This window comes from Planococcus citri, chromosome 4 (assembly GCF_950023065.1).
Source record: "Planococcus citri chromosome 4, ihPlaCitr1.1, whole genome shotgun sequence".
Taxonomy (NCBI): domain Eukaryota; kingdom Metazoa; phylum Arthropoda; class Insecta; order Hemiptera; family Pseudococcidae; genus Planococcus; species Planococcus citri.
This window is the reverse complement of record NC_088680.1, coordinates 30,325,301-30,349,548: the sequence shown is the minus strand read 5'-3', so window position 1 is coordinate 30,349,548 and position 24,248 is coordinate 30,325,301. Positions and strand designations below refer to the sequence as shown.

General features: G+C 34.0%; 2 protein-coding genes across 2 annotated transcripts in view; both read right to left on the bottom strand.

The window, feature by feature from the left end:
- LOC135845811 (hemicentin-1-like) overlaps positions 1–24,248 on the bottom strand; it is a 972,708-nt gene that overhangs the window by 864,622 nt on the left and 83,838 nt on the right. The gene's annotated exons all lie outside the window — the stretch shown is intronic.
- LOC135844147 (uncharacterized) lies at positions 18,429–19,743 on the bottom strand. Its single transcript, XM_065362272.1, has one exon. The coding sequence runs from the start codon at positions 19,625–19,627 to the stop codon at positions 18,842–18,844; it is 786 nt and encodes a 261-aa protein (XP_065218344.1). The 5' UTR covers positions 19,628–19,743; the 3' UTR covers positions 18,429–18,841.

The following is a 24,248-nucleotide window of genomic DNA, read 5'->3' as shown; positions in this document are numbered from 1 at the left end:
CTCGTGGTGGCAAAATCAGTGTTGCCACTTTGAATGATGCGAAAAAATCAGTTTAAAAACTAAATATCGAAATAAAAGTAAGAAAGCATGGATAGCCTTTTTCATGTAGAACAACGTATCAAAAAACTGCGACGACCGACGACGTTTTCTGTTCATTTTGAGAAAATGATTATTAAAGATTGTGAATAAATGCAAAATAGCAGTGAAAATTTTCAAAAAAATATTTTTTCTGTGATGTCAAAATATTATTTTATTATTTTTCTTGATAAAGAGAACGAATAAAGATTTATGCAGAACCAAATAGAGAACAAATCTACCAAAAAAATCGTTTTTTGAACATAATTTTGGCACAGGTTACAATTGAAAATTTAAAGGAAAAAAATCCTCATGCCTAATCAACTAAAAATGTTGAAAAAATTCATAAAAATGTCATCTCTGCCTACCTATTTATGATCTTATGGTTATTATTCGGATATTTGAAGAAAAGGTAAGCAGAACCTTTACAATTTTCAAAACACTTGTAGACGGTATAAAGTTGACAATTTTTTTGTTTCAATTTTCAAGAGTAAGTACCTAAGTATAATTAATTATGTCAGATTTCATGTTGAAAAACATTTTTTGTGAATTTTTTCACTATTTAGACAAGAAAGAAATCTGAAGAAAGCAGAATTTTGGATTTCGACCAGACAAATCGATTGTAAACTTTTTCAAACCACTTTGAAAATTATTACTGAAGACTCCCGCAGATTTTTGAAACTTGCAATCCCCTACAAAATTTCATCAAGTGGAGTCAGAAAGCCGAAATTAAATCTGCACTCCAATTTCAACACGCCATCAAGTCGACTTTTGGTGGGTTCAAGTCATTTTGGAGCCTTTAGCGACTTTTTGAAAATTTCTGGAGCCTCCAGCAGATTTTTGAAACATGAAATTTTCACAACATTTTATTAAATGGAATGAGAAAGCTGAAATTTTGTTGAATCTGCTGGAGGCTCCAAGAAATAAAAGTCGCTGGAGGCTCCAGAATGACAAACCCATCAGCAGTCGCCTTGATGGTGTGCTTACGTTGGAGTGGAGCGTGAATTTTAGATTTCCTATTCTGATTGATAAAATTTTATGAAAATTTTAAGCATTGAAAATCTGTGGAAGGCTCCAGTAATTTTCAAATAGTTGTTGGAGGCTCCAACACGGCTTGAAATATTTCAAGTTTTAAAAATCTGCCGGATGCTCCAGAACTGCTCAAAACGGTTTGAAACCGTTTCCAATCGATTTGGCAGATCGAAAATAGGATATATCACAAATTTCAGCTTTCTAGGTCAATATGGTACAGTTTGGATTTTTCCATGCATTTATGTGAATGCTGTGTTTTGTCATCCCTTCATTGGGACTAGGTGGCTCAAAATCGATTTATATTTTCAAGCTTGTAATTTATGATTTAATTTTTGATTGCCTAATTTGGTCACAGCGCTTTATGGAGTACTTAATTTGAATGTACCTACTACAGAAATAACTCCTGCTTTTGTTGGTGACTCTGTATCAGTTTCAAAATAGTTCCAATGATTTGAGCAAAGAAATAGCTTTTCACTCGTCAATTTGAAATATTCACACAAAAACAATGAAAGAAATTAACTTTAAATGTTTATGACTGATGCTGTGCTTTCACGTGGAATGATCCATTAATTCTACCTCTTCGTCGATGACATCTGGATGATTCAACCAATAAGTACTAATATTAACAAAAGTAACAAGCACTTAATATAAGAAATACCATAAGCCATCTGATTGCAAGATAGTTTCTGTTTTTCACTTTTTTTTCATTCAAATTTTTTCTCCTCTAGCATGACATTTTTGAACCACAAAGCAACGTGAGATGAAAACCGAACTTTACAGTGCATTATCATATCAGATCAAGAGTAAAATTTCAATTTTGCGTCCTTCGACATCGCTAATTTGCTACACTGCTTTCACCCTATATTTTGCAAAATCCTCCCAAAAATCAAATAAAAATAAATACCACGCTTTCCACACCTATACCTATGCACAGAGCAGCATCCTTGGGGTGGGTAGGATGAACCCATGATACTTAATACCGATCGTCCATAATACCACACAAAATAAATCTACGAACTTCACCAAAATAAGTAAGTAATCGTTCTCAGCTGTTTTTTTCCACCTCGAAAAAAACATCATTACGTCAACGTCGCTTCGTCGATTTTATCTCACAATATTTACCTACCCCAGCACAGTCGAACGTACTCTGGGGTAAAAAATGCAAATAAAACACGTTATTACGGTTCACTCTGGTTTACAGTCTAGCACATAAAAAGATTTATTTTTTTTATGGAATCATCGCACGCCTTTCAGGGCACACCGCAAACGATTCAAAAATCGAATCTTTTACGCGACTAGGTATTTTCTGAAGAGCATTTAAATGCAGTTAGTACGATTCGTCGGTTCGATACTACCGCCCAAGGTTGTGCGAGCGAGCTGAAAGCAGGCTACGGAGAGAAATCGGCTATACGTAAACAAATTTTTATATTTCAAAGTAAATAAACGGCTGGTAAAAGCTTCGGAAGCGAGTTATATAAACAAAAAAATATATATAAGCAAGACGAGGGGAAAAAAAGTTGCTCTTCTTTATAGGATAGGATAGGTACAGGTACAGAGTGTACACACGCAAACGAAAAGGATATTTTTAATTTACGATTTTCCGACACCTAATGCAAATAGAAATAAAAAAATCGCTGCGCGGTCGTTTTCCTCTTCCCTTTTTTCGCACGATGACGACGACGTTAGAGAAAAATATACAAATAAATACAATATAGACAGGTATAATTCTACCTATAGTCGTTAAATAAATTCAACTCGTCGCGTTTCGGTTTTTGAATATTATTTTGTATTTTGTCGACGACGACGATGAGACAATGGTGAACTGAAATAAAAACAAGAAAGAGTGGCGAAGAGGAGAAAAATTTTCCATCGTGAAATAAAACGTTGGTTGAGTCGACACGAGCGACGAGTCTCGCGGTTCAATTTTATATTAATGCTGTTTGATTTAAAATTAATTTGCTATAAATACAGCTGCTGGATTCCCACGATCTTTGGTCGGATACGCAGAGATGCTGGAAGCCGCATCTAGGGCACGAGAAAGTGGGTTGAAAATTTACTTGATTTCCAACGCCCAGGCCACGTTGGCCGAATAGGTGAAGGGAAGGGATGAGCTGCAGTAGGGTTCGTTTTCTTATGTTATTCGGTACGAATTTTGATGATTTTGTTACACATATCGCGACCTAGTTCGATTTCTCGTATACTTTACCGGTATACGAGATACGATATATTATGTTACGTTGAATGGACAGTGGTCTGAAGGGACCGAGTAATGTACGAGATGAGAGACGTAGCCGGCGTAAGAAGTTTTTCACCCTGTGTATATGGTACACCACGTGCTTAGAGGGGAAAAAACAATAGATAGGGACTTAAAGGTGCTTATGTAGACGGGAAAAACAAAACGTGTGTAGCTGTTCCTTGGAAAGGAATTCGAAATCGTAAACGAAAACGAGTGATTTAGGGTAACTTCTAAAGAACATCAAGCGGCCCGCTTTCATGTGCCTACAAAATTATAGTATAAGATGTGTTTGAGAATAGAGAGCAATTTTCCGAAAATATTGCTTTTTTGGAGAAACTGAGCCATCGGGTATTTTGCGTACAGTTTCGTGTCCTCCTTCACTCATAAACAAAACAGACAAGTTTTTTTCTTTTGATAATATTGAAAAAATGATTATTAAAGATTGTGAAAAAATGCAAAATTGCAGTAAAAATTTTCAAAAAAATATTTTTCTGTGATGTCAAAATGTTTTTTTAATATTTTCTTGGTGAAGAGGACGAATAAATTTCAGACCCAAATAGAGAACAGATCTACCAAAAAAAAAATCGTTTTTGAACATAATTTTGGCATATATGTTACAATTGAAAATTTAAATTAAAAAAATCCTCATCAACTAAAAATGTTGTAAAATTCATAAAAATGTCATCTGCCTTTTTACGATCTATAACATTTGAAAAACGTGTTTGATAACAATTTGGATTTCTGGCAAGTGATAATAATTATGCATTCGGATATTACTGAATTTTTTACAATTTTTAAAACATTTCTAGAGGATATGAAGTTGACACTTTTTTTTTTAAATTTTCAAGTGTAAGTACCTACTTAGGTATATGTATAATTACATATGTCAGAATTCATCTTGAAAAACGCATTTTTTGTGAATTTTTTCTCTATTTAGGCAAAAAAGAAATCCGATTCGTCTTTTTCTATCAAGAAAATGATAAAACATTTCAAAATTATAGAACGACAATTTTTTTTGAAATTTTTTACAATTTCGTATGTGCTCACAGCCGAATTAAATTGACAACATCATTTCTGCTGAGTTATCAAATCCACCAGTTACACGATATCCAAATATAAATAATGAACCAGAAACAGTTTAGGAGCAATTACCAGTAGATAAGACGAGATTTTTTTTTCGTGTTAGATTGGTTATGATTTTTTTTTGAAGAAAAGAAATCGTTTATAAATTTGATTTTTTTTCAAGTGCACCGACGCTGATCTGCGTCACGCTAAATTTTAAGACGCTGAATTTTGAAAACAGAAAAGAAAAACCTATTACTAGGTACATAGGCTTTTAAAAACGTTGAAAAAAGTGATCAATTCCAAAACATCATAAATAGGTTGTATCTGATTTATTGATATTTTCATCTGACTTTCAAGAACTTGATAAAAACTAAATTCTTTCTATTGATTTTTAATATTATATCAGACTTATGAAAAATGAAAAAATTGAACTCCAAATTTTCCAAGTTTGTGCATAAATATCTTGAAATACGATTTAGGGTTATTTTATTATATCAAGAATACAAAAATGTTTGCTTTGGATCATATTAATGAACGAATCAAAGGCTTTAAATATGGTATCAAAGAAAAAAGAAGTCAACCACCAGTAATTAGTGATAGTCATTTGCAACCAAATAACTCATTGCACATGTCTTCAAGTCAGATGTTGTCTTTTGTGTGTTTTATGCCATAAATGATAGGTGACTTGGTAATGAAAAACGACAGTGATTGGTGCTTGTTGATTAAATTGAAAAGAATAATATGAAATCATTGGTATTAATATGTGATGGTACCTACATTCGACATGAGAAAAGTGAAAATAATTTTTGTCAAAGAAAGTCTTATTCAGGACAAAAAAAGACCCATCTGTGCAAACCTTCAACCATTTTAACCACAGATAGATTCGTTATAGATGTTCCTGAGCCTTATGAAGGGACATTCAATGATGCTACTACACTTGAGGACGTATGTCGAAAAAAGATGGAATCTCAAAATTGGAACCTGGAGATGTTTATCTGCATTTCCAATGTACCTAATATTATACCTATCGATTTAGCCGGTCTAAAATTGAAAATGGAGTGAAATTATATCATGTTTCACATTCAATATCCATCGCCGTGGCGTATTATTTTCGTGTTTAGGCCTGATATTTTCACCTGAAAACAAATAAAATATGTTCGATGGCCAAGTACTATTTATGTAGTATCAATACATGGAACTTTTCCAGAAAACGTTTTCTAAATTCCATATTTTAAAGATTTTCACAATTTTATCCTACACTGGTGTTGTCCTCGCCGTGGGCATTTTATAGCCACGGCAAGGACAATGAAGGAGTAGAAAATTTTAAAAATATGATGTTAGGAAATATTTTCTGATGAATTTTCATGTAAGTATATAATTTACTATACTTACAGTCATCAAATGTATTTTCTTTGCTATCAAGTCAAAATATCAGTTCTAACATCAAAAAAATGCACCACGACGATGGAAATTTTTACGCGGTGGTATCAAAATCTTTAAGCCATATTATAATAAAATTATTTTTATTAAATTATTTCATTGTTTAATAATTGTGATCTATAACCACATATTTTATGTATATAGGTGCGTAAGTAATTTTATTTTATTTTTTTAAATTTATTATATTTTCAATCAATAAGTAACTGATTCATAATGTAAATATTTTTAGAACTAATTTTTTTTTTTAATTACTTCATTAAATATAATTTTTGAAGAAATTATCATTTTTCCCCCTCCCGGTGGGAATTAATCAAGGCCAATATCAAATCAAAAATGGGGTCAGTGGCATAATCTGCAGCCGACGTTCACTCAATAACCTTGGATGGTGCTCACGTTAACATCAGTAAAGTACAGCTGTCGGGGGCTAATTTTTCATACGGCCACTGGAAATTCAAACCTTATTTCAAGCACCAACTGCGGACCACAATGTGTTAGTAATGCCGGCAGATTACACCTACATGACGGATGGCGATGGAAATCGAATAGATTGGAACCACATCCAAAAGATGTCGGAATTTCAGTCGAAAATAAATTTTCATTTGGCTAATGAAGTTATCAAGAAACATGTCTGTGAAGTTGGTGGCTCAGACTACAAGCATCAGTGTTTTCGATGCATTGAAGAATGAGTAAGATAGTCATTTGGCAGTATTTCGAAGGTGTGCAAGGCATATCTAAATTGTGCCAAATGATGAACAACGCATTTGATATTTTAAACTGCAGGAGCAAATTCACCAACATCGAATATGGGAAACCAGTGTGCCAGGAATATCTACAACATCTCACAGCTGAAGCCGAAAGAATAAAAAACAGTACTTAAGTATATGTGAACTTTTGAAGTTACGCAAATGATGCATTATCTTAAATTCCATGCCAGTATGCGATGTATGCCCAGCTGCTTTTGCTGGATTACAAGATTTCTTCAAAATTGAAGGGGCGAACTAGATACAAAATTTCCAAGTTTGTTAATGCCTTGGATTTCGAAAATTGTGAATTTTAAATTGTGTCTGTTCCTTCAATTTTGAAGATAGGCAACTTATCATGATAAGTTTTTTTGTTCATCCGCTCAAATACATTATTATAAGTTAATGAAGCCACTCAAATAATCCAGAAATTTTCTCATTTTTGACGAATTTTTCAAAATTGGTAGGTAAATTTTTGCCCAAAAATGGTGCAGTTTCCTCAATTTATAGATAGTAAAAAATGTTTGCATCATTAAAATAACCCATAATACTCAAATGGACGAACTAACAAAAAAAATGAACCATGACAAATTGCCTTTTTCAAAATTCAAGGGGCAAACACAATTAAAAAAATTGAAAGCATTTAAAATTTGAAGCATCCCAAACTGGAAAATTTTGAATCAAGGTAGGCCCTTCAAATTTGAAGATGTCAACGTCAAAAGCAGCTGAAATGAGTAAGGATGACTTTGTTAGTGGATCCTTACCGAAAGTTTTTTTTGTTTAAAACCAGGTCATGATACGCCACAGTCGGTTCAGAAGGCATTCTAAAGTACCCTCGATGTGGCGGGGCACGAAGAATTAAACGACTAATCATATTTAAATGCAACACAGCATTGCTGATTGCAAGAATATTTTTGCTTTTTGCTTCTAAAAGCTACCGATGAAATCATACAGTATTCTGCGACTGTTTTACACTTCCCACTCCACAAATCCATCATTTTGAAAACCACACACCTCTTCTTCCAAACAGACACACCAAGGTCCACATTCGATTAGCACTGGGAGGAGCTAGAGTTCTCCATCGATCTATCGCGTCTTTCGGGAACATCGAACATCGATGTCCGAAGGAGCGAAGAAACTCGCAATAAAAAAGAATAAAGCAATAAATCTCTCTGTAGAGGCGAGACTTGTAAAAATATTTGTCACGATTCAGATACGTCTAAATCCTGTCGGTGGGTGGGGGCGACTGGCGAGTAAAAATAGCGCAGGATGTGTACAGTAGCAGTACGTGATAAGCAGTGATTTATATGAGTTTTCTAGCCAAGCAAAGCCAAGCCAAGCCAACCTAGCCCACTTTGAACCCGTTATTTGTCTCGAGGGGTCAATTCAAGACAGATTCCACAGGTTATATAATACCAGTATGGTGGTGGTATGTCTTACCGCAAGATCTTAAAACAGGAGTAAGGATGACATTGTCTTTGTCTCGTATCTGCTACTTTTCTTTCGCTATTTTTTTTTTCGACGCAAAACTCGGACTGCTCGTGTATACGTACTCTATGAACTCGTGGAAGACCTTTGAATTATATTCGGATAACCACTTCTACAATCTCTACGATCATAGCAAAAACGAGTCGTACATTTGCACGTGTTGTATATGTGGTGTAAAATACCACACCAAACATACGTCAAAAAAAAAAGGTCCAAATTGAAAGAAAAAAAATCAACCTTTGGCAGGCTTTTTGTTAAATTTGTTTTCATCAAGACAATTGCCTCAACTCGATGTTTCTCCTCGTTTTTTCTCACAACGTTGTCGCGAAAATATCTTTACAGAGTTGGAGAAAACATTACACAAATAAAAGCCAGTATTGGTGGCATTAGTCAATTACACGAGACGTGCCAGCCTACATGTATACTGTACTGGCTTGGCATGCAATTACACTCCAATACCGCAACACAGCGGGATGAACGAGTAGAGGTGGAATAAAAGGCAGTTTACGTCGTTCGGTAATTGAGTGTTACGAGCGCGTTTCCAACATTTTACAGTCCAATACTTTAACCGCGCTCAAAACCATACACATAGAGAAGTTTTCCTGCTCGCTTGTAGAATGAAAACCATATATACAGTACGTATGCTAGGTATACCTACGAGTATATGTAAACGTAAAGGCCAAAGTAAAGGGTGAAATACAAATAAGAGAGTGTGGAAAAAACCCACGGCCACGATACGCAGACAACAGTAATAATATGCTGAGAATGAGAAACACGTTGGTGTAGGCAGAACGGGAGCATATAATGAAGGAAAAGAACAACTAACTAACGGTGAGTTCTCCATTTTGAACGAAATTGCCATTAACGGGTTTAGTCTTTTGATTGAGGGGTGAGGGGGCAAGTTTTGCAATGCTTTTTTTGATCATAGGGTATATATAACATAGGTGGTAAATAAGTATACATAATTATGTATCAATAGAATCGAGAAGTCCAGACAAATAAAATATGTAGATGAGATCCAATGAACGTTCCGATCTAGTGGTTACCTTACGGAGAACAAAAATGGAACGACGACAACATACAGATTACAAGAGGATTTTTGCTTATTGTTGATTAATTGTTTTTCACTTCCCATTTTCGTTTTCAGTATAATTTTTGTGACGTGTCTTCACTCTTCACCAGTCTCAAGAACTAGACATTATTAGGGAAAATATTCCATATTTTCAGGGTTCCCAATCCCAGATAACACAAGAACCTTACATTTGGTCCTACTAAAGTCCTACTTTTCAACAATTTTATGCAAAAGTCCTACTTTTTTTCAATTAGACCTTTTAAAACTTTCAATGTTTCCCCTTTTTCCCAGAATTTTGAGAGCTCATTTGTTGACTTTTTTAGATTTTGAGTTGCACATTTTTGAGAGGTTTCGCCCTTGCTTCGCTCGGGCTATTTGCTCTTCTTTTCCCGCATAAAAAACTTACCTATTGTTATAATTCAAGAAATGTTCAAAGTTTGAATCAGAAAAATAAACTCCTCCCTCCATAAAGAAACTTTTTGTTTTCACTTCTCAAAACATGATTGAATTTTTTGCATTCAAATACCATCGTTTTTATGCCTCTCAGAATACTGATTTCTGAGAGCTTTTGCCCTCGCGTCGCTCAAGCCTGTTCGCTTTACTTTGTCAATCTTGGATTTTTCAAAAAAAATCATTATTCAAATTTCAAAATTTTGAAACAAAATGACGAACTTTCTATAGGTAACTCATTGGTCATTACTCAAACATCATCGTTTTTTATATCTCTCAAAAATATATCTGCTGATTTTCGAGATTTTATGCCCTTGCTTCACTCGGGTCTGTTTGTTTTTTTTTAATTTTAGATTTTACAAAAAAAATATATCATTCAAATTGTATCGTTTTTATGCCTCCTAGAATATTAATTTTTGAAAGCTTTTGCCCTCGCTTTGCTCGGGCCCATTTGATTTTCTTTTTATATTTTCCATTTTTCAACAAAAAATAACATTCAAATTTTAAAATTTTGAAGCAAATAGTACCTACTTGATATGAAATAAATATTTACAATCATAATTGAAGAATTCTGGTTAAATTTGATTTTAAGCGAACATGATGTGAAGTTCATCAATTTTTAAAATTGATAAGGTGAAAATCAAACGAAAAATTGAATTGAAACATTATCTTTTATGGCATTTACCGACTTGTTTAAATAAAATCATAAGGTGTTTGAAGACAAGAAAAGCAAACATTTTTTACAAAAAATTGGCAAAATTCTTGAATGTGAATTTTCACCTCCCCCCCCCTAAAAATTTCCATAAGTGCCTGAAAAACGACCTGCTGAAAGTCCTGCTAAAAGTCCTACTAAGTTCTAATTTTTTTATTTTGAAATTTTGTTAGACACCCTGTATCACGATAGCAGATTGCAAGAGGACTTTTGCTCTTATATCGTTGATTGGTTGTTTTTTATTTCGCATTTTCGTTCTCAATATTATTTTTGAGACGTATATTCTTAACCAGTTTCAAAAACTGGGCATTATCACCGGGGGGGGGGGGGTCCTAAATAACACGAGAACCCTACAAAAATCGCCTCCAACTATTTTTCTTTGTGTTCACCGTAAAAAAAAATAATCCATAATTATGGGAATATGTACTATTTTATACTCCAAATATTCACAGCTTAGCTAATCTAGCATCAAGTACAGAATGGAAGGAATTTATCTCTGAACAAAATATCTCTTCTTTTGATGAGAAAAACTTGAGGCATTTTTTGAATTTTGAGGGGGAAAAATTTGAAGAATTTTTCAGACAGCGGGTACAATGTTTTAAGGCTAACATAATATTATTTTCTAACGAACTTTACCAAGAGTCTATCTCCATAAAAGTAAAATTGAAGACTGCATGAGGCTATGGCCTATGAACAAGTGAAATTTTAAATTTCAGCTTCATAACTCGTTTAATTTACGAGATGGGCAATTTCACACAAATATTTTTTTGATAGTCTGGAAACATTACGCTACATAGGAATTAATTTTCAAAGTCAACGAAATTTCAATTTTAGAAAATTTTAAGAAACTTGTAAAAAAATTTTTAAAAATTATTAAAAAATGCCCACGTCATCGGTCATGAGTCATAACTTCTAATTACATTCAAGTTGAATAATTTACTCGTAAATTTAATTAAAATACTTCAAACGAGTTTTTTTCGAGTCCAAAGTTCCATAAAATTTTCCAAAACAGAAATTTCGTCAACTTTGAAAGTAAATTATGGTGTAATTTCTGCCAAGACAAGCAAAAAGTAATTTTGTGAAATGGCCCATCTCTAGAATTATTGAAGGAGTTGAAGCAAATTTAAAACTTCATCTGCCCTTATTGGCTTCAATTTTAAATATAGACGAAGTATTTCGTAAGCCAATATTTTTGATAGCGTCAAAAAGTTCAGTCAAGCCTAAAAAATTCTTCAAAAATTTGATTTTTACTTTTTTTCTCAAAAACTTTGAGAAGTTTTTAAAAATAGAATTTTTTGAAAAAAAAAATGAAAAAAATTCAACCAGTTTCACAAGTTCCCACATCAATAGTAGGGATTTTTTGGGGGAGGGGGATAAATTTCTTCTCATTCTATACTTAAACACTGCTTAAAAAAAGCAAACCTTTAAACGAATGGTCCGATCAAAATTGAATAAAAATTCGGCCAAATTCCAGCTTCTTCCATGTTAGCACAGCAGATATTAAAATAAATAGTGATGTAAAAAGGAACTCACATTTCCGTAACTATACGCTTTTATACTTATCCTTGTAAGGAAAAAATCGTACTCACCTAAAACAAAGGAAAACACAAACAAATTGGTGATTAGCTGATTGCAAATAATTTCATAATGCATCTCTGATACATATTAAAACATGGCAAAAATATTGCTTTAGGATCATATGATTCAAATATCCGAGATAATTATACATCATAGAGAAAGACTTAAATTTTAAATTCAGGTTCATTTCACTATATCAATTTTCATTCGCCACTCTTGATTGTTTTTACTGTTCTCTATATGTTCTGGTATTTCTAAAGAATCACAACGAACCTTGGGAAGAAATTGAAGCTGTGTGGGATCGAACGTAATTATGAATATCTCAGAAATTTTCTGAAAGAAAGCAGTGATAAATCGATTCTCTCATACTTGAATAATTTTCCCAGTATCAAGTATCCTTTGCAAGGTTCTACACTCGTAAGTATTGACCACTTATACATGTTTTAATCCAGTGTAGCCTGCCCTAAATTACAGCCAATAAGACCATCTCTTCAAATAGACCCAAATTCAATGGCCATCCCAGACAACCCTTTTGAAATCCAAAAATTCATAACCCTACTAAAAAAACATCAATTTGAAAGACCAAATCTAAACCTTGTTCTTCGCGGGTGTAATAAACACACACCAAAAAAAATTCAATAGGTATGTAAAAATAATTCTTCAAGACTTGAAAAATCAAGGACATTTTTTTATATTTTCTCAGACCAAAAACTTAAGTACTTGATGTCGAACATTGAAAAAATTTCAAATTCGAATTTCACAAGACGTATAAACATCCATAATATCCTCGTACCCTTCTCTTCTTCTATCCTAAGTTCAAAAAAATTTATAATTCTCGTCGAAAATATTTTTTGGAAAAATTACTTATTTCAACACACAATTCATTCTTTGAGAAATGCAATCCGTAAAAAAAGGCAGCAGACTCGTCGTAAAAAATACACCCGAGCGATTGTTAAATTTTTATATCGTTCGAGTTTTTCATTTCACTCTAAAAGCTCGAGCTCGATAACGCCAAGTGTACAATGTTGTAGCAATGTGATTTCTAAAGGGTTGAAAAATACGCGAGAGTAATACAAATCGCCTACTTATCGACGCCGTGTTATAGGTGTAGAGAAAAATGCTACAGAGAAAGAGGCAGGTAGGTTTTATAAATACCCACATTAAGAGTTAAAATCACGCTAAAACGAATTTAGTCGCTAAGTATGTTATTTTGAAAAATATTTAATACTTATTTATACGTCTTATAATATCGTATATATAGCGAAGCGAGAAAAAACATGGCAAATGTACTGGTAACTATTTTCAGTATTTCAAAGCGCGAACGGAGAGAGACGTTTTGAAGAGAAAAAAAAGACGTAATGTTTCAATGATAAGAAAAAATTCAAAAATAACGTCTTTATCTGTCTGATAAAATAGAAAAGCGTCGTTATTTTTATTAGTATAAAATCCTCGCGCACGTTCTTGTCTGCTGAATTAGGTACTGAAGATGAAGGTGAAAAGAACGAAAAAAATACCCTTAAAACACAATCTGTACGAGAAGTTACTCGGATAGTTATTTTTCTGTCAGATGAAAGTATATGTAGTATTTTTCTCATAAACGAAGAAATTATTATAAAATAAAGCCAAGAGGATGCGAGAGGAAAGGAGATGAGGTAGTCGTCGCCATCGATAAATATAAGTACGTAGCTACTTAGAAGAAAAATTAAAACCTTATAAGAACATATAATTCTGTTCGAAAGTTGAAGAAGATGAAGACGACGAAGAAGAAAAAATAATAAAAATAAAAAACTGAAAAAGTTTTTACGTATAAAAACTTTATTATGCTAGAGAAAAAAAGGCAGGTAGTACGTTCGAGTAGAGAGGAGGGCGAGAGGGAACGCGTGTCGAATTTTTGTATTCGTATTATTACGAAACCGAAAAAGAGATTTGAATATTTTTTCAAGTAGCCTCTAAGACTAACGGGAATCCGACTACATAGATGAGGTACCTAGTACCTACCATCAGCTAGTTGTTCGCTGGTTGCAAGAAAATTTTTGTTTTTTGTCAATTTTGTTTTCATCAATTTATTGCTTTTAAATTTGATTTTTTTTTTCAAAGTTTCAGCTTTCGACTTTCGACAACAATGTGCTGCACTATTTTCCTATTTCTCTTTTCATTTCCTGATTGAATGAAAGATGTTAAATTTTTTTTCAGTTCTCCGATGAAACTATACGATCTGCAAAAATCGGTTTCAAAAATACTTCAAAACAGTTTTTGAATAGCAGTGATTTCCAAACTGTCGCTGGAGGCTCTATGAACGACTTGAAACCACTTCCAGCCCACCGAGCATATTGAAATTAAGGGAGATGAATTCCAAGTTTCAAACTTCATTCCGTAAAAATTTTGAGAAAATTCAAAATATTAAAAAGCTTCTAGAGGTTTTAAAACCTCTTTGAAACGGTTCGAAACAGTTTCCCATCGATTCGGAGCAGGGTCACAAATAGGGCTCATACAAAATTTTATCTTTCTAATCTAATTGACGAAATTATGAATTTTTCCAATTTCTGGCCTAAAATTCCAAAGTCGGAAGTCAAAAATTATGCGTTCAGAAAATTATACGTAGGCATAAAATATTGGTTTTATGAAGCACTTGATCGGCCTCGGGTGGCAACGCAATCTTCCAAAGAAAATTATATAAACGTTCATAACTCAGAACGATCAACTTATTAACGAAGTAAATGAACAACTTACTTATATAACTCACATTAACCAATGAAGGGATAAAAGAGAATGAACTCCTCAATGTAAACTACTGTATATTGAAACTATGTAATAAGTACAAGTAAGTAATCTTTATTATTTTAACCTCAACAAGGAAGGCATCCAACAGATGGAAATGATTATGGAATCAGACTAATAACGAAATCGTAAAAAACACGCCAAAATATGTAAATCACCGGCCAAAATTTCAGAAGCCTAAGCGCACGTCCCCCGAAATTTTTAGTGAATTTATAAAAATCATAGGACCAAAAATAACACAAAAAATCATTAGGCCAATGATTTTTTTCGATTTCTGGCCCACAATTCCGATGTCAGAAGTCAAAACCACTAAATTGTTCAGAAAATTATCTGAATAAATTGATGTTATGAAGCACGTGATCGGCCTCAGGTGGCAATGCACTCTTCTAAACCAAAAGTAAAAGGTCAATTTAAAAATTATGCCCAACTACTAGACCGAAGGGGGGCTATAAGTACATATATTGAAACTTGTTTATATACGTTGCGGGCTGACAAAGCTTCCATATTAAGGATCACCGAATATAGGTAATTTCAACAGTAATACAAGTAAGCAATCTTCTTTATTTTAACCTTAACAAGGCATGCAGGCATGCAACAAATGGAAAAAATTTTGAAACCAGACTAATGACTAAATCGAAAAAACACGCCAAAATATGTAGGCAGGTAGAGGACGAGGTACATCACCAGCCAAAATTTCAGAAGCCTAAGCGCACTTTCCGAAATTTGTTTGTGAAATTCTAAAAATCAGAGGACCAAAAATGACAAAAAAAATTCACCAAATTGATCCAGAACTTCAAAATTCTGATTTCAAATCGTTTTGAGTAGTTCTGGATCCCCCAGCAGATTTTCAAGGATAAAATTTCCACAAAATTTTACTCAAAAATGTTTCGAAGAGCAGCTTACAACATTATTTCTTCAAAATCAGTTTCTGCCGAATTGGAAACATTTCAACACTGGTATGTTTTTTGCGGCAGAGGGTTTTCCAAAATTTGCAAACGCTCATCTGCGTGGACTGCGTGACCTTGACCCGCATCACGCTGACTTTTGAGAATTTGAAAGAAAATCAGTCGACTTTCTGACATGGCATTAAACAAGATTTTTGAAAATTTTGAAGATGTCAGACATTCAAAAAATGCTGACCCAAACTTTGAAAAAAATATTATTGATTTTCTGACATTATGCCAGACTTTGAAAAACTTGGAAGAAAATTGATCAATCGGTGTAAGATTGATTTTTGAAAAAGGGGAAAAACATGTCGACATTTTGAGATAATGCCAGCCTTTTAAAACTTGGAAAAAACACTCGTTGATTTTATGACATGTCAGACTTGAAAAAAAAAATCAATGAATCAGACTCCCAATACTACTGGTTCCCATTCAACTTTCAGAAATAACTTTCTGATATTTCGTCAAGACTTTTTTCTAAATTTGGAATTCTTAATCATGAAGTTAACTTGAGCAAAAAACATATATGCTTGATTTAAAACCTTATTCGAAGAGGAGACTCTACATTCATTTTTCTTTCGCGATTTCACAACTGAAAATTAGAACATTGTACTGCTCTGAACCTGCAGAAAAACGATGCTGAAAAATGTTGTGTAGGTCACGGTTTTTTGGCCAAGTCAAGAAAAAAGCTGAAAGCGTCCATGCAAGTATATTGAAACTAGAAAGTACAAGTAAGTAATCTTCTTTATTGTAACCTTAACAAGGCTGCAGGCATTCAACCCAACAGATGGGAAAAAATTATGGAACCAGGCTGCAGATGACTAAATCGAAAAAAGGCGCCAAAATAATTATGTAGGTACATCACTGGCAGCAATTTCAAAAGCATAAGCGCACTTTTCGAAATTTTTTTGTGAATTTCTGAAAATCGCAGGACCAAATATAACATAAAAAATCATTATGAAATTTTCCAATTTCTGGCTCACAATACCGAAGTCAGAAGTCAAAACCAGCAAATTATGCGTTCAGAAAATTTCATGTACGTATTAATTGGTTTTATGAAGCACTTGATCGGTCTCTGAGTGACAACGTACTCTTCTAAGCCGAGTAAAAGGTCAATTTAAAACAATTTAAAAATTATGCCAACTACATACATACAAACTAGACCGAAACTAAATTCGGTGTTTACACTGGGAGGGAGGGAGGGAGGGGGGGGGGTACAAATGCAAAACCACTGACAGTTATTAGCCAAAGTTGAGAAAAAATTAGATGCTTGAGCGCACTTTCAGAATTTTGTTTGTGAATTTCTAAAAATCGGAGGACCAAAAATAACAAAAAAACATCTAAATTTCACCAAGTTGATCCAGAACGCCAAAATTTTGGTTTCAAATCGTTTTGAGGAGTTGAGGAGTCTCCAGCAGATTTTCAAGGATAAAATTTCCACAAAATTTTACTCAAAGATGTTTCAAAGAGCAGCTTACAACATTATTTCTTCAAAATCTGTTTCATGCCGATGAAATTAATACGTTTTTTGCGGCAGAGGTTTTTCCAAAATTTTCGTCATGCTTATCTGCGTGACCTTGAACCACGTCACACTGACCTTCAAACATTTAGAAAACAATCAGTCGAATTTCTGACATTATATTACCTGACATTTGAAAATTTTGAAGAAATTCGATCAAATTTTAGGAACGCTGATTTTTTCAAAAGTTGGAAAAAATTCTTAGTGGGGTGGTTTTTTTAAAAAAAAATCTGGAATTTCCAAAATATGTCCGGAGGCTCCAGAACGGCTTAAAACCACCTCCACTCGACTCAGAATGTTGGAACTAACGTGTAAGATTGGTTTTCTAACTTCATTGGGAAACGTTTTGTGGAAATTTCGACTTTCAAAAATCTGCTGCAAACTCCACAACTGCTCAAAACGGTTCGAAATAGTTTCCAGTCAATTCAGGGCGTCGAAAATGGGGAACAAACTAAATTTCAGCTTTTCAAGTCACTTTATTGGCATAAAATTTTGATTTTTTTATAATTTTGGGCCGAATTCATGAGTTTTTAAAAATTCACTAAAAATCAAAAAGTGCACTTCAGCACCTAAATTTTGGCTTATTATGTATTTTCGCATGCTGTTTCAATTTCGCTTTGGTCTGTTCAAAAAATTTGTCGCCAGTTGGAAAACCTCATTTGTAAGACTGCAAAATTTCAAATAAAAAATGAATGTATATTGTGTTTACAGAATGATATCGACTTTAATGATTCATTGAAATCTAGTAGGTAATTATTGTTGCTCGAATTTTCAAACATCTTTACGAATCATTGCAAGAAGAATAAGAGATCGACAGTACAGTAATAGGTATAGAACAAATTATAGAGGATCTGAATTTATTAGCTTCCAATGGGAAATCGGTTTTTATGAAAACGTCAGCCTCGTATACAGATGCTATAAACCTGAAAGATGTCATACAGAATATGAAACGAGGCTTCGAGAAAAGAAGGTATGGGTAAGCATTCACTTTTGTAATTAAACTTGTAAGTACTTAATGTTTTTTATCATTTTATTTTTATTGATTTTAGAAATAAGCCTTTAAAAAAACGCTAGAATATTCAATAATTATTTCAAACATCAAACATGAAGATGATCAGTATGAGATTAAAGAAGAAAGCGATGATGAATGGCTGCAAGATATGGTTATGGTTACTTCTTCAGTATGTAAATTTCCAATTTAATTTTCTTAGGTATTATTCAAACAAATTTAGTATTGTTGAACTATCATACAGACTAGCCAGTCATCAGACAACCCAATCGGCTCGGCCAAGCTGGAGGACCGTGTTGCCATATATTGGAGAGGAAGGTTAAAGTGTTAGAGTTCAAATAATTAAGAAAAAGATTTCCAAATCGATCCTGAAATCACTACTTCACTAAAGAAAAATTTGAGTCTGAGAGCGGATTCAGTCACAATTCATATCGAAAATCTCTCAAATCTACCATTTTGAAATCTCATCTACTGAATTTGATTTTTGGAACGCTAGTTTTTCTCATTTGACCCAATATATGACTTTACAAAAATACGGAAAACATGCGATACACAAACTTGCCACGCGTATATTGAAAAAATTCACATTGAAAACACAGAAAAACATCTCTTACAGTTACTCAATATTCCAAATCATCGCTCCAAAAACTTTTATTTTCCCATTCCCTCGCCAAAAAAAAGGAGACTCTTGAATATGTACTCATCAAAGAGCCGGTGTAGTTTTCAAAGCGACACTGGCTGTCGTAGTAGGAACAGTTTCAGCTTCCGGTTCTGTAGAATAATCATCCGGAGGCAAATCGTAATCATTGCTATCAGCCGGGAACAGGCTGGATATGAAACTATAAACATTGATCACCATTTGGGGAACTTGAGAAAATATACCGTTTCCGGTGAATAAATCAATAACATTGAATCCTTTAACTTCATTGGATGATCTTTCAAATATTTCCGCATTCTGCGATTGAGCCGATCGCTTCTTACGTAAAACCATAGCTAGATCTTGAATACTCGCGACGAAAGGAACTAATTTACTCCTCTGAAAAATCGGTTTTGGCTCCACCGTGACGTTATTGACGAAAAATCCCCAACTGTTGTCGCCCATCGGCATATATCCCCAAGATGCGAACGATGCACTAAGATTCCACGCAGTTGGTGGGAATTTGTTGGTGAGAAGGGTTTTCCAAGTGACATTTTGGTCTTTTAGTTGATACCAACGTACTCGAATCAGCTCCCTGCCGTATCCATCGTGGTAATCGAAACCGCCCCCTAAGTATTTGTCGTTCTTGAACGATACCTTGACTCTGGATTCCCATATGCCGGCCAGTGAATCTCTCCATGACCACGAACACATCATCAGATCACCGGTGAAAGTTGTGTTTTCAAAAATTACGCTCGATTCGTCGCCCGAGGCTCGCTGCAAAGTCCATGCATCCTCGGAGTACACACAGCCCATCGAAACGAAACAACCAAACACAACGAAATTAATCATAACGAGATGAACACGTCGAATGTACGCAAAATTTAGCGAATTCGCCAACAGGTATCAATATTCAATACGATCTCGTATACACTCGTTAATTGACAGATGACTAAATACGAACGAAATACACGTAGGTATTATACGTATTCATATTGTTAAGGCCATTTCGTTGCCTAAAATTACCCCGCGAGATGCGACCAGATACATCTATCTGACCGTGACAGATTTATCGTATGCGTGCATCAGTTTAGCCAGCTTTAATATGCAAGTAGCAAGTACACAGAGGTATTGTGAAAATCAAGGTCGAATCTTCGTCGTTCATCGTCATTTTATACTCGCGTTGGAGAAATTTGTCAATTAATTACACGGAACTCGTACTCAATTTTTCAAAAAGAAAAAAAAAAGTAACATTGGTAAAACAAAAACAAAATATTACAAATTGGTTTCCAATTTAAAAAATTTGATTTGAAGCATATTTTTCAAACTTTTGGTAAAAAAGTGAGACTTTTCAGCAATTTATTGCAATAAAGTGAGCATTTTTGCAATGGCTGATATAACCAACAACACATCATAAAGTACATAGTATGAGCATGAGCTCACTCGAATTCATTATACTTTTTATTATTAACTTTAATTTTATTTTTATTTTTTAAGACTTCAAATTAAATTAACTAAGTATTAATTTTCAAAATTAAAAATTTTTAAATCTTTAATTTAAAATGAGCCCCCAACCCGTCTCAGGGTGAAGTCTGAAGGGGGATAGATTTCGCCTAGGGGTGATTCCAACAAGTAAGGTCCCCTAGTTATTACCACAAGGTTTATTTGGACTTTTGTGGGGCAGTCGGTGCACTTGCTTAGGGCTTCTCACCAACTGCCCACAAGAAAAGATTGTTTTCTGTATTATAAGTTTAGTATTTACAAGTATAGATAAATATTATAGTAAATTTTAGGATTATCTCAAGATCCAGGTAAATTCGGTCCTGAGTATTTCATGTCTTGAATTTGGCTTCGGGCATAATTTGTTTTACAGTTGACAATATTGGTTTTTGACATCTTGTTCAGGTATAGTCACGCTTTCATGTTTGGTGGGAGGGTGCAAACTGTCGAAGTCACTGTAAGGCCCTTGAAGCACTTGTTTAGCTAGTGGCCATTCAAGTTGGTCCAAGCCACACCCTAATCTTGGTACTGCGATTTTTGTGATGTTTAGCTCAACGCATTTGGCTGCCAGAGCTTTCATTGTTCGTACAAAGTCTCCTATATTGTCGGCTTGTCCTGGTGTCTTTCTTTGGTTACTGCATATAATACGTAGTTCCCTTTGCTGTATATCTCCAGTTCTCCACCACATCACCCACTTTGACACCCCTTGACTTTAGTGTCAACATTGCCAATGGAAGCAGGGAGGGCACAGAAGCTGGCCCCACTGGAACGCATCCATGACCCTTTTCACCAAAGGAGATGGTATTTTCACACTCAATAAAGAAAACTGATACTAAACAATTAGGTATCTCAAAATTTAAGCGATGAGAAACTCAATACCTGATTTCATCAAGTATCTCTACCTACTTATAATAAGCCTGTTGGTAAACATTTTAAAATATGTGCTATCTTGAGTTCATTTTTCTCAAGATTTTTCAGAGATTAATGCCAGTAAGGTATTTTATTTAAAAATAAGAAAATATACTTTTTGCGTGGTTTATTCTTAAAAACAACGTTGATTAATTTACATAAAAATGGCTGGGAGATTTTTTGTAGAAGTAAACGAGTATTAGGTATAGATGAAAGGTTGTAGAAAAACGTGAAAAATGATCTATTCTTAAAAATACATATTGGCATTTTTCTCAAGAAAATAGTTATACTTTTTACAGAGATAAATTCCTATAGAATATTCTGTAGGTAGGTAAGTTGTGCGTAACAAAAATTCAAATTATACCTATCTGATGACAATGATATTGTACATAAGTACTTGAGAATTCAGCTTTCAGTTTTCACTATCCATAATACCCAGTGTTTATCTGCTCAGCCTGAGTGACTTCTAATTACATATAATTACACAGTTATGAGAGCATTTAAATTATGTTTTTGGCTAAAAAATCAATTTCAAAAAAGAGTTATCTGCATAATTTGAACTTGAAAACATTTTAAAAATTTTATTTTTGTTTCAACATTTTCAAAGCTGGTGATTTCTTTTTGGTTTTTAGAATTAATGAAGTTTGTGAACCATACCTACGATTTTCTGAAACAGATTATTGTCAAGTTGAATGGAGAACGGTACTCACTCCAGTAAACTTGGAAAACTAATTTTGGAACATATATCGTTAAATAATTTTGTGAATCATCGAGAAATTTAGGTTGAGTAGTTGATTCTTCAATGTTGCGGTACTCCTACAGACAGATACATTTCAAGAGGAGCCTAAAGGAATTTCTTTTCAGTTTTAATCCTGTATCGAAATTAAAGAAGCTATGAATTAAAAGCTTGAAATTTTCTGTAATTTGTTATCTTGAAGGATTAATTTTCTCCATAGTGAAGGAACAAATTTTACTTCATAATATTTTTTTAATAATAAATTTCATACGATGTCTGTCATGAGTAATGAACAAATGATCTGATGATTACTGATCGGAATGAAACTTCACTAGCTCCAAGTGTTGTACCAGTACCTATCAGGCAAAAATTTCACCTTTCAAAATTTCAAGTGCTGAAGTGTTTTTTTTTCGATTTTTGGTGAATATTCAACAAATCAAACTTAGGCCAAAAATGAGGAAAAATTTTACCAAATAGACCAAGAAGCTGAAACTTAGAATACACTCTATTTCCTACACTGAAAATCAATTGGAAACTGTTTAAACCCGTTTTGAGCAGTTCTGGAGCCTCCAGCAGTTTTTTGAAATTCGAATGGAGTTGGAATAAAGCCGAAATTCATTTTGCAAACTAATTTCAATGCGCTAAGAAGTCGACTGCGTGTGGGTTTAAAGTCGTTTTGGAGCCTCCAGCGACTTTTTGAAAGGTTGTATGGCATTTTTTGGAAAATTGAAATTTCCAAAAAATAGCTGGAAGCTTCATCAAAACCATTTGAAACCACCATGTAGTCGACTTCATAATGTATTGAAATCAGTTCGCAGAATGAATTTTGGCTTTCCAACTCCATTTGATGAAATTTTGTGGGAATTTCGAGTTTCAAAAATCTGCTGGAGGCTCCAGAACTGCTCAAAACGGATTGAAACAGTTTCCAATCGATTTGACGTGTCGAAACTAGGGTACATCCCAAATTTCAGCTTTCTTGGTCAATTAGGTAAAATTTTGATTTTGTCGCCTAAATTTGATTTTCAAAAATTCACCAAAAATCAAAAAAGGCACTTTAGCACTTGAAATTCTGACAGGTGATAAATCTTTGCCTCATCTTTCGATCTACCTTTGTACGGTTTAGAAAATTATCGGCTCTATCCAATCACACACATCGTCTTACATTTTTTAATGTTGAACAGTTGATTTTCATTTTTTATTTTTTAAAATGATGGTCCTGAAGGATTTTCATGAAAAATGTTGATCATTTCCTATAATTTTGCACTTTTTCTTTTTTACACGACAAATCTTTTAAAAAAAGTTTTACCATTTTCGCGGAAATAGTGACAAAAGTGACTTGCAAGTGAAATAGTGACTAAGTAAGTCACTTTTCAAGTGACCGAATTTCATGCCTGACCAAAGGAAGTGATAAGGGATATCAACGTTAGGTTATCGAACATCGAATCGTCACAATCGAGTCGGAATCAATGAACTAGCGTTAAGCTGTCCAGTATTGAATCTTATCAAATTATTCAAGACCGTAGAATATCAGAAATGAAGCGCCGAATGGAAGAAATATGTTGGTCACCGTTTATGGTAGGATGATCTATTACTTACGAAAATTGTAGTCTTTTTATAACAAAAATATGTACTTAAATTACCGTTATTTACAAGAACGTTGTTCCGTTTCTACAACAACACGATTCTCGCCAAGATGGTTGATTCGCAGTTACCATCGAAGTTGATCGCAGTACATGTTAAGCTTTCATTTAGTTACGTTAATTAGACCAAGAAGTGGTAAGGGTGGAGGGGATGGGGGAGGGGTCGGCGATTTTTTTGAAATTCTTTCTGTGGAAAGACCTTCCGAAGAGATGACCAATAGCGCAAATCGCAGCCCTCGAGTAATCCACTGCTGAAATGGATGATATTTAAGTTCACTGAAAACTTTGACATCCCCTGGCAGCCTTTAAAAAAGGGGTAGAGGGCTGCGATTTGCGCCATTGGTCATCCCTTCGGAAGGTCATTCCATAGAAAAAATTTCAAAAAAATCGCCGACTCTTCTTACCATTTCTTTGTCGAATTGACGTGGAATGACCCTGAAACAGGTCATTTATTGTGATCTATCATAATAACAGAATTCCAAAATTTATGCGAAGAGCTAAAAAAAAAACACACAAATATTTGCAATGAAAAAGTCCATCTCTTAAAATATGTGCGAGAAGTAGCACAAATACTACGTCTTCCAATAGATACTCGATACTCGATGGAAGAATTCGATTACCTACGGTAGAATACTACGATAAGACTCTACCACCGTACACTGAGAGAAATGGAAAACATTTGAAATAT

Coding starts and splice junctions, on each gene's coding strand:
- LOC135844147 (XM_065362272.1), bottom strand. CDS start 19,627: ATGATTAATTTCGTTGTGTTTGGTTGTTTCGTTTCGATGGGCTGTGTG.